This window comes from Pantherophis guttatus, chromosome 13 (genome assembly GCF_059756535.1).
Source record: "Pantherophis guttatus breed Tessera chromosome 13, ASM5975653v1, whole genome shotgun sequence".
Lineage (NCBI taxonomy): Eukaryota > Metazoa > Chordata > Lepidosauria > Squamata > Colubridae > Pantherophis > Pantherophis guttatus.
This window is the reverse complement of record NC_142075.1, coordinates 19,432,105-19,448,980: the sequence shown is the minus strand read 5'-3', so window position 1 is coordinate 19,448,980 and position 16,876 is coordinate 19,432,105. Positions and strand designations below refer to the sequence as shown.

The window sequence follows — 16,876 nt, the reverse complement described above, 5'->3', positions numbered from 1 at the left end:
AACCTTTATTATTTTTAAAAGCAGAATAAAATAGTAAAATATTTTGTCAGCTCCGTTTGGAAGCAGAGACTTGAACATTTAATTTCAAAGTGAAGCAGACACCACAGCTACCCTCATCTGAACCCTAATTTAAACCCAAGCTGGGCTATTGTTCTCTTCCAGATGCATGATTAAACCCCCCCACCCCCCTTGAGAATGCAATTTAGCTGCTCCCTCTGCAAAATGGGCCATACCTGAAGCATAACTTTTGTTTAATCAACGCTAACAAGATTCCTCTTGCTTGGACCTCACCTCTGCTTGTCTTTAGAGAAAAGTTAAGATTCCTTTCCAGGTAATGAGCAAATACTTTAAGGGGGAAAAAAAAAACCTTAAGCTTATTGTTTACTCACTCCAAGGATTAACAAAAAAAAAAAAAAATCCCTACCCTCTATGGCCTTTGGAAATAATGACTTAACAGTTGGCAGCAGATCAAAAAAACTCGTGCAAATTCTTCCCTCTTGACGCATAAACCCACACAAGAGAGCACATCTGCACAGCCGTTCACACAAACCATGGCCGTCCTGACGAGGATGATTTTTGGGAATGCTAAACTTATTTACTGAGGAAGCTGCTCAGAGGAACAAGAACCGGTTTTGCTTGGTTTGAAAAACCAGAAAAATACATCAAAAGGCTGACTCGGTGCTTATATTGCGTTGACGATTTCTGGAGCGCAACGAATGGCATCAAAGCGATGGAGAGAGAGACATTCAATGTATTAGCATCAGGGAACTCCTCCCTGTGCTAATTAGGATCTGTCAAGTAAATGTTCTGGTTTATTCCGTGTATTATGCTGAACCATAAACCATGCCTTACAAACCTGAATTGGCTGGTTCCATGCGATGCACTAAGCTTGAATCAAACCCAAACAGAAATGAGATAAAATTCAGCAACCATGAGCTGGATTCATGGTTTAGCTAGACCCAGGGTGGATTTGATTTAAATCACAATTTAAATCATGATTTAAATCACTAGTAAAAAGGCTTGATTTAAATCAACTCGATTTAAATCATAATTTTTAAAGAGCAACTGTCATCTCGGCTACTCCTTTGACCCACTGTTGACTCACCGAGAGTCCCCGTGTTGCAGAATATACAGCCTCATGCGACATAACTAAGCTCCATTTCATGCTGAATAAACTAAATTATTTATGTATCTTAAATAGAAAACTATCTTACGATAGATTTTTACCCCAAAAGTTTTTTATTAAAATAAATTCGATAAAAATCAAAAAAATCCGATTTAAATAAAAAAAATCTGATTTTTTTGATTTTTTTTAAAAAAAAATCATTGATTTTTATCCACCCGGGCTAGACCAGGAGTTGGCAACATTAAACACTCAAAGAGCCACAAAGGTCCTAACCAGAAGCCCCCCATTCAATTCTGGAGCCGACCGGAACTCTGGTTCCCCCACCATAGAGTCTCCTCCTAGCGCGGCGTCCTTTTTCCTCTACCTGTCCTAACTGAAAGCCCTATCAATTGTGGAGCTGACCGGAAAACCTGCCCCTTGCCATAGAGTCACTTCCTGGTGCGCCGTGATTCCCTCCCGCCCCCCACAACCAGAAGCTCCTCTCAAAATTGTGGTGCCGACCGGTGACAGGGAGCCGCAGCAGAGGGAGGAAAGAGCCACACGCGGCTCCAGAGCCACAGGTTGCTTACCCCTGAGCTAGACTCTCAGACTGAAGCCATTGTAATCAGAGGTGGGTTTCACATAATTTTACCATTGGTTCGCCGTGCACTGAAAATGTGAGTGAGCTTTGCATGCACGCCTTCCGCACACGCATGTGCGTCTTCCATGCATGCGCTTTGCGCTCTCGCGCGACTTGCACACATGCACATGGCTTGGAAAACATGGCTAAATAGGAAGGCATAGCGCCGGGGTTGCCACTACCAGTTTTCCCGAACCGGCTGAATACCACTGATTGTAATATTCTACCCTACTAGCGAATAGTGGAGATAAGAATCTGATAGTTCTCTATGATCACTTCCGGCCCATATGTCTACTGATTGAGAACAGGAAGATGGGTTTAAATCTTCTGCAAGGCAGTAGGTTTTATTTTATATTTATTTTATTAACATGCACATATAGCATGTCATATTCGTTTTTTTTAAAAAAAAATAATATTTATTGAATTTTCAAACGTTAAAATACACAGTACAAAAAACAGAAAAGAGCAAAAAATAGAAAACTAACACACAACAAAAACAAACACATCAAAACTTAAACACTAGTAACAGCTTTTCTACATCGGTATCTCTATCCTAATTAACTTCCATACACAAATTCTACTATCTATCACTATCTTTACTTACATCCTTATCTTAATTTATAACAACTTCTATTCACAATTCGGTTTCGTGACAAAATACAAAATACCATTTTAGATTTACTCTCCAGCCAGGAATACCATCTATTCCAAATTAAATAGTACTCGGTGTCTTCCCTTTCCTTAATTTCCATGGATAATCTGTCCATTTCTGCGCATTCGTATATTTTTTTAATTATAATTTGGTCAGGAGGAGATATCCGGTTGTTTCCAATTTTGTGCTATGACAATCCTACTTGCAGTTAGTATATGTAGTATGATATATTGTAATTTTTTTTCCATTTTCCCTTCCAAAATACCCAGGAGGAATAATTCCGGTTTTCTTTCTATCTCCCACCCAGTTATCTCTTTCAGCCATTTTTTTTATCTTCCACCAAAATTTCCGAATCTTAGGGCAGGTCCACCACATGTGGTAGAATGTCCCTTGGTTAAGGCCGCACCTCCAGCCATATTCGTTTTATTAGCACACCCGTATAAAGCTTTATAACATTCCTAGAATATTTTCTCTTTGAGAAAGATCCCAAGCCCTGAGCTAAAAGACAATAAAGGAGGTTCACAAACAGAGATCAACCCTTATACAAACACACACACACACACAGAGGATGACAATTCAACATGGTGGCATCCAGCAGCACTGTCCTGATGTGTTTGACTGCCCAAGGAATCATGGGAGTTGGAACTCCAACACTTCTGGACATACCAGGGTGGAGATAGGTGATCTCAAGGTTAGGTCACAAGGGATTGGCTGGAGTTGAAGGTATATTTGGGATACCTGGAACCGCTAAGCTAATTTCAACAGCACCAGACACTGATCCACGTCCGTTCTAGGCGAGTCTGGCCACACCCTTAATGAGAAGCAATTACGCAAGGCAGGTCCGTCATCAATCATCATCCCAAGCCAAGTCAAATCTCTGTGTAGCTTCGGAAGTGATGAAGCTGCTTCAGACCAGTGGCATCCTAAGTCAACCAGCGGCATCCTAAGTGACATCCTAAGTCAACTGTTAGATAGGACCTAAGTCCTATCTAACTGTTGCACTATTAGAGGAACGTGGGAAGCTGAATTCTGTGTCTCATCAGACATGGTCCATCCAAGCTAGTATTAGCAACACGGACCAGGGCTGCCTGATTGGGCTCTCAGGCCAGTTTTTTTTCCCCATACTCTACCCCATCTGAGAACCCCGCGACCTCTTAGCCACAAAGCTGCCCTTTGTCGGCTCAGTGAAAATTTACATCATAAATGCCATCTCGTGAAAGGAAACTCTGTTGCATCAGCTCCCTTCGCAGGGTACAAGGGCTCATTGTTCCTTTCACCCAAATTGGAACAAGAGGAGAAGACGGTCAAGCCACTGTGAAAATCCAGGGTGGATTTAAAAATAATAATATTAAATTATTAATAACATAATAATGTGATATTTTACAAAGATGGGGTTCTGGCCCACTTCCTTTTTAAACTCCAAGGAAGCTTGCTGTGCATGCTTTCTGTTACCACACAACCCTTCCTCGGAGCCTACGGGGCCTACTCCCTACCACAGCGTTGGCGAACCTTTTCGATACCAAGTTCCGAAACGGGAGCGCGCGGGCCTGTGGGGGAGTGACAGAGACCGGAAGAGCAGCTCCCCAGCGCGTATGATCACCTGGTCTTCTGAATGCATGCACGGACGAAGACCAGCTGCTGGCGCACCTGCGCATGCCGGAAACCAGAAGCTCATGCACACCAGGGGAGCTGCTCTTCCAGTTTCCGGCACTCCCATGTGCGCAAAGAAGAGCAACGGGCAACAGAACCCGGAAGAGCAACGGGCGACGGCTGGCGTGCCCGGAGAGATGGCTTTGCGTGCCACTTCCAGCACGCGTGCCACAGGTTCGCCATCACGGCCCTCGAGGGATTTCCTCTCAGGGAGTCTCTCTCAGCCCAACCTACTTCACAGGGCTGTTGTTCAGGAATAAACTGGAGATGGAAGGGTCCTGCCCAGAACTCACAGAGCGAAGGCAAGAGAGACGAGACACGAAATATGCACTAATACTTTGTACAAAGTCCAAAGTTTGTTGTAATAAGATGGGTGGTAAAATACTAAAATAAAATATCAAATAAAATATCAAATAATATAAAATAAAAATAATACAAGTAGAAAAAATACAAATACAAATGATAAAATAAGATTCTGGGGGAACTCAGACCCTCCGTGGCTTATTAATTATGGGGTCACGTCCAGCTGATGGTGGCTTAATAAACAAGCCATAGTTCAGCCTGATACAGGCAGTCCTTGACTTACCATCATTTGTTTAGCGGCCGTTCAAAATTACAATGTTGCTGAAAAAAGTGACTAGTCCTCGCACTTATGACCGTCACAGCATTCCCCCCAGTCATGTGCTCAGAATTTGGGAGCTTGGCAACAATGGTTGTAGCGTTCTGGGACGGCCTGATTGCCATTTGTGACTTTCCCAGTTGGCTCCTGACAAGCAAAGTCAATTTGGGGACCCTGGATTCACTTAATGGCCACAACTCACTTAACAACCATGCTGATGCACTTAACGACCGCAGCAATAAAAGTTGTAAAATCAATGTGTGACTCATTTTAACAACTGCCTCAGTTAGCAGCAGAGCTTCCAGTTATGGCCATTAAGTTGAGGACTGCCTGTGTATGACTCAAGCCTGCGAGGGGAGGGGAGGCAGAGAGAAAAGAAGCAGAGCTTGGACAAGCCAAGTTGCTCAATGGAGGCTCCAACTGGTCCAGAATGTAGCCGCGCGGGTGATTATGGGCGCAGCTCGTTACGCCCATATAACACCTCTCCTACGCGAGCTGCACTGGCTCCCAGTGGTCTTCCGGGTGCGATTCAAGGTGTTAGTCATCACCTTTAAAGCGCTCCATGGCTTAGGACCTGGGTACCTACGAGACCGTCTTTTGACACCAGTTCGTTCTCACAGGGAGGGATTACTCAGGGTACCGTCAGTCAAATTATGCCGACTGGCGACTCCCAGGGGGAAGGCCTTCTCTGTGGGGGCTCCAACCCTTTGGAATGAACTGCCCCCGGAGATACGGAATATCCCTGATCTCCGTGCTTTCCGCCGTGCCCTCAAGACCCTGATGTTCCAACAGGCAGGGCTAAACATACGAACATGTGAATGATTTTTTTTAAATGTTATCTAATTTTAGGTTCTATTGAATTGGGCCAAACTATGTTATAATAATAATTTTAATTAGCAATTCTATGATGTTTGTGTATCTATATTTTTCTTGACTGTACACCGCCTTGAGTCCTACGGGAGAAAGGCGGTATAGAAATATAATAAATAAATAAATAAATGGAAGCCATTACCTTTCTTTTCTCCCGTGTAAGGCACAACCTCCTCGACGTCTTTCTGCTCCAGGGCTTGTTGCTCCAAAAACGAGAGAAGCTTTTCTCGGTCAAAAGGCCCGCCGGGTTTTTTCAAAGTCTGGTCCTTCTGCCGGAACCCCGCTGGCAACAGGGCATTCTGTGAAACGAAAGGAAGAAGCGAATAGCAATAGCACTTAAGAGTTCTCTAAGCGGTTTACAGAGTCAGCATATTGCCCCCAACAATTTGGGTCTTCACTTTACCCACCTTGGGAGGATGGAAGGCTGAATTAACCTTGAGCCTGGTGAGGCTTGAACTCCTGACTGTGGGCAGAGTTAGCCTGCAAAACTGCATTCTAGCCACTAGGAAGGAAGGGAGGGAGGGAGGGAGGGTGGGTACTATCAACAGCACTTGGACTTATATACTGCTTTACAGAAGAAATAGAAATAATAGAAATAGAACAGAAACAGAAACAGAAACAGAAACAGAACAGAACAGAACAGAACAGAACAGAACAGAATAGAATAGGTTCTCCTTAGTTCTAGGTTGCAGAAACAGAAACAGAAACAGAAACAGAAACAGAAACAGAATAGAATAGAACAGAATAGGTTCTCCTTAGTTCTAGGTTGCAGAAACAGAAACAGAAACAGAAACAGAAACAGAATAGAATAGAATAGAATAGAATAGAATAGAATAGAATAGAATAGAATAGAATAGAATAGAATAGGTTCTCCTTAGTTCTAGATTGCAGAAACAGAAACAGAAACTGAATAGAATAGAATAGAAATAGAAATAGAAATAATAGAAATAGAATTAGAATTAGAATTAGAACAGAACAGAACAGAACAGAATAGGTTCTCCTTAGTTCTAGGTTGCTTCTCTCCTTGACTAGCTTCCATCCATTGCTTCTTGTCCTGCCTTCAGGCGCTTTGGAAATGCTAACCAAATGTTGGGATTATATGTACACACCTCTGGATCAAGGTCATCCAGGACAGTTTCCAGTTGCTTCAGTTCTTCTTCGGTCAACTTGCCCAAAATTTCATCTTCATCAAGTTCCCTGTATTTGTCCAAGTCTTTCCGGAAAGGGAGCGCCATCACTCTGGCAGACCAACGTCGAGTAGCTTGATCAACTAACAGCAAGACCAAAGTCTTAGCTTTGGGTTTTTTAACTGGAAGGACAGAAAGGGGGGAAAAAAATGTACTCATTTGGCAAAGTTCCATGAATGAATGAAATTCACACGAGCGACTCATCTGAGGATGCAGGAGAAATTATCTACAACTGCTTTACCGCAGTTATGCTGATGGCTAAGCATGCCTCCAAAAACTTAAGATGATACACAACAATCTCCCCTAGAGAGGTGCAGTTGTCATCACTCAGACAGGTAAGGTGCTCAGCATTATTAACGTACTTCTCGACAACTTTTAAGATGTGAGGACTTCAACTCCCAGAATTCCCCAGTCAGCCACGGAGGAGATGATGTTGGTCAGCCAGCCCAAAATGTTCTCTTGCTAAAAAGCACACGTCTCCTATCAACCTTCTCCAACCTGGCTCTCTCCCAATATTCAATTGTACTTCCTGTTATGTTAGCCAGGGATTATGTAGAGTTTCAGACAGGGAAACGGATGGCGTATAGCATAGGCAGCCAAGTCCTTGGCTCCAAAAATCCAGTCAACATTGTAATCAACTCTGTAAGTACTTCAGGAGTAATATCCTGAAGTACGCCTGGCGCTTTTCAGGGCAGCACAAAACACTTCAGGTGCTGTGGGCACCTTGGTGCATTCTGAACTGAGTTGTTTTCTTGCAGATGTTTCATTACCCAACTAGGTAACATCATCAGTGCTAGAAGGGAATGGGTGTTTGGTCTTATTTTTTTTATATACTATTGGTTTGCCAATAGCGAGAGCTTGCCAACAAGCTTGCCTTCAGAAGTTATAAGAGCTTCATCACGGGAAGCTTTCAAGAAGAGACTGGACTGCCATCTGTCAGAAATGGTGTAGGGTCTCCTGCTTGGACAGGGGGTTGGACTAGATGACCTATAAGGTCCCTTCCAACTCTGTAAATCTGCCTAGTCAGTGTGAGTGTTCTTGTCTTTGTTAGTTTGCTCATCTCTGTTGGTACCAAAACACCTATGCACCAGCAATCAACACATATATAAGCAAAGGTTAATAATGAAGATTAACACTAAACCGGGATCCCCAAACTTGGCAGCTTTAAGACTTGTGGACTTCAACTCCCAGAATTCTGGGAGTTGAAGTCCACAAGTCTTAAAGCTGCCAAGTTTGAAGACCTCTGCACTGACTAGACCAACAACTCAGAAATAAACAAAACCTCAATCAAGGAACTACCAATGCAATAGCCCTTCAGCTCTGGCTGGACGTTGGGGAGCTGAAGAAGCTCCTCGGATGAGAAGCGAAACGTCTTCAAAGAAAAACCAGAAAGTCCAGCTGCCTCGTGAAAAAGCCCCTATGGGACAACCATGAACCTGGATGACCGAGAATCTCCCCAGACATTTACCAATGCAACATCATGGTTTTAAAAAAATGAAGCACCCTGATCTTCCACGGTGAGCCCGCCAGACTTCCTAGTCCTTGCCCACAAGTGTTTTTCTCCTCTTCCTGAACCTCCTTTTCAGCTCAAAGCCAGTATCTCAAAAGAAAGTGGCTTCCTGTGGATAATAAGCATGGCACCACCATTAGCTGCCAAGCTGTGCCGTCTCTGTGCCAAGCCCCACACTGTGTGCGTTTCCCTCCCCTCGAGCGCCAGCGCATCTGTTTAGAATCACAGAACATCAGAGTGCTAGTGGGCGGGTGTGCCCCATGGGAAAGACCTGTCAACAATGGGTCGGACACACACAAGACCAATTCTGTTCTCTTCGACGATCAAGGGATGCCAGCGGGTGTTTAGTCTTAAGCCAGTCTAAAGAAAACTCTCAGTTATATCTGGAACTGGCTCAGCGAGCAAAATTGTTACTCGTGGGCAAATTCAGCACCTCTGATCGGTTCCACACAATGAGGCTTTGGAAGTTCTCCAGAAGAAGACCTGGCAACTACTGCCCTGCCACAAATCTCAGCCGTGCCAGTCCCTCCGCTCCCTTCCTTCCCCTGTGTTCCCCCCTCCTCCTCTTTTGGGGGGTACTACAGGCGGGCTGGTTTTGTGGAGTTCCACGCCATGCTGAGCCACAACCACCTACAAACGAGTCAGGGCATGTTTCGCTTTGCAAATTCTCCTGGATAAAATTGTTTGGAAATAATTCCGTTTCTAAGCCAGACTCCGTAAGCCTAACTTCTAAATCAGGGGTGTCAAACTCAAGGCCCCAAGGGGGGGGGGAAACCCGAGCTCCGTTTTCGCTGGCAGTGGGTTGCAGAAGGTCGTTGCAGCCGAAAACAGGGCTCGTGAAGGTTGCGGGCGGCACTTCCGAGCTCCGTTTTCGCTGGCAGTGGGTTGCAGGAGGTTATCGCAGCTGAAAACAGGGCTCGCGAGGGCTGTGGGTGGCACTCCCGAGCTCCGTTTTCACTTGCAGAGGGTTCCAGGAAGTCGTCGCAGCCAAAAACGGAGCTCGGGAACCTGTTTTTGCTAGCAGAGCGGTCGGGCCACCACAGGTGCCGACACAAGTGACATCAAGCTGGCCACGCCACCTGGCCACACCTCCCCAAGGTCAAACACCACCCTGATGCGGCCCTCAATGAAATAGAGTTTGACACCCATGTTCTAGATAAATAGGTATCGATCCAGCCTGGCTACCACCTTAGACTCTTCTGTTTCTCCACACTGGGTTGATAATAACCACCAGATGATCGTGTGTTGGGAGTACTGCAGGCTGACTTTAGGCCGAATTAGCTTGGCCTAACGATAAATAGAACATCTGACAGTACATCTGGTTGATCTCGCAAAAGGATAAGCGGGAGCAGATTGACTAGTATATAGTGTTTCTCAACCTTGTAGACTTCAACTCCCAAAATTCCTCCATCCTTGGATGACATTAGGAATTGCTAGGATTGGGGAATTAAAACCCAAAACCAAAGGCATCCACCAAGGTGGCCGTGGCAAACCATGTCCATGTTTTGCCAAGAAAACACGGAAGTCTCACTTTTAGAAATCAAATTACATGAAGGCGGCCAATGGAAAAAGATTCCATTCTGGAGCTATGTGGCTTGCTTTTCTGACTATTACGCTTTGCCTGCTTTTGATCTGCTGCTTTAGGCTCTCAGTATTCCCTGTAAGGGATACTAGGACGTGGTGACTCAGTGGCTAAGACGCTGAGCTTGTTGATCGAAAGGTCAGCAGTTAAGCGGTTCAAATCCCTAGTACTGCCTAACGGGGTGAACTCCCGTGACTTGTCCCAGCTTCTGCCAACCTACCAGTTCAAAAGCGCGTAAAAAATGCAAGTAGAAAAATAGGGAGCACTTTGGTGGGAAGGTAACGGCGTTCCGTGCGCCTTTGGCGTTTACTCATGCAAGCCACATGACCACGGAGACGTCTTCGGACAGCGCTGGCTCTTCGGCTTTGAAACGGAGATGAGCACCATCCCCTAGAGTCGGGAACGACTAGCATGTATGTGCTAGGGGAACCTTTACTTTTACCTTTATCCCTTGAAAAATGGGTGCAAAGTTTTCTACAATTCTACTCTGACTGGCAAAGATTCTTCAAACTCTTTAGGCAAATTCCTGGCAATAAAAATCAATATTTTAATCCCTCATCTCCACAGTGGACATTATCGTCAGGTGATGGATGAAGGCAGCAACGCCAACCTTCCAGATTTAAAATCTAAACAAACACATTAGCAAAATGCAAAAATGCACGTATCCAGGACCCTTTGACCTGGAGTGTTCTCAAATCCTGGAGGAGGTTATCGAGAGAGAGAGAGAGAGAGAGAGAGAGAGAGAGAGAGAGAGAGAGAGGCACATTGCAATCTTTGAGTGTTGTTTTTTCCCCCAGTCCAAATACCTTTAAAGAGGAAGGTTGAACTTTAAGTCGACTAAAGGTCCCGTTACTTGTTTTTTTAAAAACAGAAGATGACCTCAGGGGGAAAATAAATGGGGGGGGGCTAATTTGGGCCAGCATGCTACAAATTGTACACTTTATCATGGTTTCTAGCAACACATCTTCTGCTAATCAGCTTCGGCATGAACCTTCGCTAAAGAAAGTTTTCCACCATCAATCAAAGACCTGAAACTGGGCCAGTAGTTCAGGAAGTCAAATCTGGGAGGTTTTGTTTTTTATTTCTCCCTAAACTCTTACAATGGTAGAAGAGTTAACGCTTCACTTCTGCACTGTGCATGATCCAGCAAAGTTCTCTGCATGGTTAGTACCATTAAATTCATTAACGTGGGAATGCAACAAAATATTGTAATGTGGAAGGTTCTGATCCCTTTATAACAGGCTTCATTGCTGCCTTCCCTAGCCAGCCCCGAAACCTGTGGGCAGCCGTGGAAACCTGTTCCACAGGTATCTGAATTGTCACTTCAAGTTTGACTTTCTACCCTATGCCTAAGGCAGCCCCGTTTTGATGAACAAAGCGTTTGTAGTATTGCCTTTCTGCTTTAAACAGGTTTTGTGAGTGATCCTGCTATATTTCTTGTTTAAGGGATTGATATAGCCAGAAAAAACTTCCAAAGGGGACAAGACTCTAGGGCAGTGGTGGCGAACCTTTTACTCACCGAGTGCCGAATAGGTACGCGCTTCATGCGCACATGTGCTACTCGCGCGGCTCCTCTGTGCACTACACACACAACTGCACCATCTGCGCATTTGCATGGCTTTTGCATGCACCCCCGTGTGCTGCATGTGCAACCACACTGTCCGCACATGCATGTGGCTTTTACACGGCTACCCCATGTGCTGCGTGCGCATTTGCACCATCTGCGCAGTTTTTCCAAGCGCAATGCGCACATGCAAGTGCCATCTATGCATGTGCGCACTGCACGTAAGTAACTGTGTGCACATGCACAGGAGAGCTCCAAAGACCAGCTGGGTCCTCTGAATTGCACGCATGCGCACCGGAGGCCCAAACACTAGCTGCATGCACAGCTTTGAGTTGGGCGACAGCTCGCGTGCCCGGAAAGATGCTCTGAGTGCCACCTTGGGCAGACGTGCATAGGTTTGCCCTCATGGCTCTAGGGTCATTCTTGGCTTTTTAGTTGAAATCAACTAGCAAGCCAGAATGCTGCATAACCTGAATGTTATTTTGGAGGGGAAAGTGTTTTGAAATCACAGAATAACCCTGCCGCCTTGCAGAATTCTGCCACTTGGGAATATTAACCATCGTTTCATACGGGTCTCCTCGGATAAGCGATTTGAGACTCTTTCCAAGTTTCGGTCCATTATCCCCTTGTCTGAATTCAGAATAAGCCAACATTACTAAGTAAAGCACACCCCAAATAGTTCCTTCCTGCTAGCTTGCCAATTTGGCTCAGTTATCGCCTCCGCGACTTGACAGAGAGCCTCATATCCAGATTTTTGCTATTGTGCAATTGGTCTTTGCAGGACACGGATTGGAAAGCATGAATGAAGTTGAGAAATGGCTGCCTGTTCCAAAAGATCGCTGCTTCACCTCAATCATCCTAACTGCAAAATATAAGTGGCATTGTCTTTCCAGATTTTTTTGGGACAGACAATCCCATTTATATTTTACCCTGAAACACTCTTCGCCTCTTTCTTTCCTTCCATACATAATGACACTTTGTTCACAGGGAAATAGCTCAGCATAAATAGAAACGCCAGCAACTGATAGCTAATTTTGATATAAAAAATACCAGGCACACCTTATTCATAATATCCCTCTGAAACAAGAGAGATGAAAAAAAGGAGCCAGCATTAAGCACAGTAATGATGAAGATTAAAAAAGTTAACCATTATATTCTCCCTCCTTAGGAACTCTGCGTCATTAGGGACACCCACACCAGAAAATTAACTGAGCAGGATGTCCCAGTTAATTATGAAAATGTTTTGAATAGGTCTAGATTTCCCAAGCAAACACAGCCCAGTGCACCAAGGGAGGCCTGTTATTTAAGTGTCATTTCTGGATGGAAACAGACCTTTCAAATGCTCTTATTTCCGGTTTCCACTTAGCTGTACTCTCAGCCCCGGAAATGCCTTTCTGTTAAAGTAACAGAACCCCATTTACCTTTTATTAGCAACATAGATTTGGATTGCACATTCTTTAATCCCAGAACTTTTATGAAAGCACACCCTCTCAAATATTTTTTATTTGTTTTTTTTAGTCTGAAGGCATAGCATCTGAAATCGAGGCACGATTGCACAAATTTAAAAAAGAGCGGATATCTGAATTCTACCTTAAGCTTCCTTTCCCCTTGGTTAAAATTTTAGGAATTCAATAACTTTGGACATTCTTTCGTTCAGCTAGAAGCTGTGGGCAATCAAAGAGATGTTGGTGGTCTGTCTCCAGAGCCAATTTGTTACGAGAAAACTTCTGAGATTAAGTAGTTTATTTATTATTTATTTATTAGTTCAATTTATATGCCGCCCTTCTCCGGAGACTCAGGGCGGCTTACAATGCGTTAAGCAATAGCCTTCATACTTTTGTATATACCTGCTTAGTAGGGCTTTCGCCCCCCCACCCCCAAGCGGTGTTCTTTTTTTTTTTTTTTATACAAAGTCAGCTTATTGCCCCCATAATCCTCATTTTACCTACCTCGAAAGGATGGAAAGCTGAGTCAACCTTGAGCCTGGTGACATTCAAACTTGCAGTAATTGCAGGCAGTTGGTGCTAGTTAACAGCACTTTAGTCTGCTGCGCCACCAAGGCTCCAAAGTTCCTAGATTTAGGATGTGGCTTACCTTAAAAATTAAGATGTCAGCTATCAAGGTCAACAACCTAGCAGGTAGGAAAGCTCAAATACTAATAGCACCCAATTCAATCGCAGGATTTGAAACCTGCTCTTTATTTTTTTAAAAGGTTTGTATGGTTGCCCATTCTTAAACAACTCTGGATGACTCATGCTGCTCTTCCCATTTCTAATTTATTATACCACACTAGCCTCCATATCTCAGTTTTTCATCACATCCCACTTTTTCATATTTTGGGGGTTTTGTTTTTAATCCTACGTTCTTTGTTTTGTGCTTACCCCTGGAAAAAGAATCAGACATCGCAACAAAGTTTGCCCTAAACACAAACTAACAGGCTCGCAAGCAACTTTTAGAGACATTCCTGATTTAATATAGTGACATATAGCATGTAAGGGATGCAGTGGCTCAGTGGCTAAGACGCTGAGCTTGTCGATTAGAAAGGTCGGCAGTTCAGCGGTTCAGATCCCTAGCGCTGCGTAACAGGGTGAGCTCCCGTTACTTGTCCCAGCTTCTGCCAACCTAGCAGATCGAAAGCAGGTAAAAAATGCAAGTAGAAAAATAGGGACCACCTTTGGTGGGAAGGTAAGAGCATTCCGTGCGCCTTTGGCGTTGAGTCATGCCGACCACATGACCACGGAGACGTCTTCGGACAGCGCTGGCTCTTTGGCTTTGAAACGGAGATGAGCAGCGCCCCCTAGAGTCGGGAATGACTAGCACATATATGCTAGGGGAGCCTTTACCTTTGCCTATAGCAGAGCAATTAAACCCTGCATCCAGGTTTTCCAAAGTGAGAAGAGTTTGAAGACTCTGTTCTACATCAACAGTTGCGCCAAATAAAGTTTGCTAACAGGTAAGTTTTAGCATCTGAACCTCACCGAAGAAACAGTTGTCGGAGTGTTTAAAACCCCTAAAAGGAGCATCAGTGGGTCTCTTTTTTCCCATCCTGATCTCAGTCTTGAAGGCTAGGATCAGTGCTTCTGGATATCCCAATACTGCAATCTTTTCCAAAGCTCTCAAGTTTATCCTGTTCTTGGTGCTGGTTTGTTGAACCTCTAAGCATACAAGCAGGGACAAGAACATGGGGAAGGAGCTAAGCCTGGCTGGAGACATTTGTTGCCTGAGGCAAAGGACATAATAGCAGCCTTTTCTATTCCGTGTATTAAAAACTAGCAGCTTTCTCTAATGTTGGCACACGTCCCTCACCACACCTTAAAAGAAAAAACTGCAGGGAGAGCTGTAGGCATGAAGTCCTCTACCTCCTCACTGCTCTGTTATTCTGCCTTATGGGTAAAAAGCCAGTCTAATTTCTCTTCGGTTCCTTCTGGGCCATGATGCAAACCGGATTCATAAGCCTACTTCTGCAAGGGGATCCACCGACAGCATCTTTACCTGAGAATGCACCCTCCCCTCCTCGCCCAAACTGAAACCAGGCAGAGCAAAAGGCAGGCAAGATGACAGAAGAAAGGCTGCACTTCAAACCGCCTCAGCAAGAAACAATTCCTCCCAAAATCCTAAATGAACAGGTCTGTGGGTCACACCCTTTCTTCCTTGAAACAATACACCGGGCAGACTTTTGTCTTCTTCTGCAGCGATTAAGAAACTGGGCTCAGACAGTCGATTGGAATAATCCCAGGAAAAAGATGAAGTACGAAGAGGGGGGGTGGGGGTGGGGCTCTACAATAATTGGACTACAAATGCCTGGCCAGCTAGGATGAGAACAGACCATGCCAAACATTTCCAGGCCAGGCATTACATAGGGAAAGGCTGCACAGCTTATTGTAGTACAGTGCTATCCGCGCTGGCAGCTAGGATCATCTTTCCCAGTCTGAGCTGAAACTTTTTGGGAGGCAAAATTAAGGGTTGTTGTACCGCTGAGCTACCTTAACATTTTTTTTTCATGCCTCCCCTCCTTTTACAAAAAGGTAAAAAAAACCTGCTTTTCTTTGGTCCAACAAGGGCAGGAAGAAAAAGCAGGCACCCAAAACAATAGAAGGCCATGCAAAGGAGAAAAAGAAGAAAATCCCATAGGGAATGACTAGGGTGTAAGGAAAATTCAATCCCTGCCTGATCTAACCCTTACAACTCCAGAGCGTTTTAAAGGAAAACTTAGGCTTCCCAGCTTGGCTGGAAGTGACTAATATCGATTCTAAAGGTCGGGCTGCCAAGTCCATCAGGAAGGGTCAAAAAGCAACTAACCCGCAGCTCGTGACCCAGGTTTTTAGGCTGGGCTTGTCTCGGGAGGGGGGGGGGAAGAAAAGCTGGGCTTGAATTGGGGGAGATGGCAGAAAAGGGGAAATGCCCCAGAATTGAGGGGTGGGGTGGGGTGGGGGAGAGAATAGGTTTGTTCCCAATGAGCAGGGCGGGGCAGGGAGGTCCCTGGGTGTGGAAGGCTACCACGTCTCCCGAGCAAGAGCAGAGAAAGACAACTGGATGGAAGGATCGGGGCTCCTGCCGCGCCCCAACCTTCCTTCTCTTCCCCCCCCACCCCCATCCACAAAATCCCACCCAGCAGCCTCCCCTGGGGAGACAAGAGAGGCGCCGGCTCTGAGCCGCCCCCCAGTTGGACTCCCCAGCCCATCCTCCTTGGCTGCACGACCTGACGGCGCGCGATCGGAGCCCGGGGTCCCAGCGACCCTGAGGGCGCCAGGTTGCAGAAGGCAATCCCGACCCATTTCCCCGCCTTTCTAAGGCAAAAAAGTCTGCCTTCGCCGCCCTCCCTCCCGTTTCCTGAAACTTTGGAGAAGCAGGCAAGACAAATTTGTCCCCCCCCAACTCCCCCCCTTTTTTTTTTGCTTCATTTGAGGGCACCCCCCTCCCTCCCCCCCAACCGTGGCTCCGGAGCCCCCGCCGGACTCACCCAGCCGGAGAAGTCCCAGCCTCGAAGAGTTGTAAAAACTACAAGAGCTGTTTCCGCCCGGCTACTGCGCCTGCGCGCCCTCGCTTTTGAGTACACGATAGCTCGGAGGCGGCGAATGGCTTCATGGGAGCTGTAGTCCGCCATTGATCTTCGCCTGTAGTCCGTTCAACCCGGGCGGGATGGAGAGAGAGAGAGAGAGAGAGACGGGGGATCCTCCGATCGCGGCTTTTTCTTGTTTTTAGTTAGTGACTAAAGCTTTTTTTTTTTAATTTGATTTATATGCCGCCCTTCTCCGGAGACTCAGGGCGGCTTACAATGCGTTAAGCAATAGCCTTCATCCTTTTGTATATTTTATACAAAGTCAGCTTATTGCCCCCACAACTGGGTCCTCATTTCACCTACCTTAGAAAGGATGGAAGGCTGAGTCAACCTTGAGCCTGGCGAGATTCGAACCTGCAGAAATTGCAGGCAGCTGGTGTTAAATTACAGTGCCTTTATCTGCAGAGCCTGTAGCAGGGCTGACCTAGAATGAGGGGA

General features: G+C 45.4%; 1 protein-coding gene across 1 annotated transcript in view; it reads right to left on the bottom strand.

The window, feature by feature from the left end:
* The window catches only part of LOC117674589 (tropomodulin-3-like), a 31,922-nt gene extending 15,509 nt beyond the window's left edge, over window positions 1-16,413 (bottom strand). Inside the window, exons 1-3 of the mRNA XM_034432671.3 lie at window positions 16,340-16,413; window positions 6,646-6,845; window positions 5,679-5,835 (exon numbers count right to left, since the gene is read on the bottom strand). Of these exons, the coding sequence (XP_034288562.2) occupies window positions 5,679-5,835; window positions 6,646-6,771 (283 nt within the window). The 5' untranslated portion in view covers window positions 6,772-6,845; window positions 16,340-16,413. The remainder of the gene's footprint in view (window positions 1-5,678; window positions 5,836-6,645; window positions 6,846-16,339) is intronic.
* Between the last annotated feature and the right edge of the window lie 463 nt (window positions 16,414-16,876).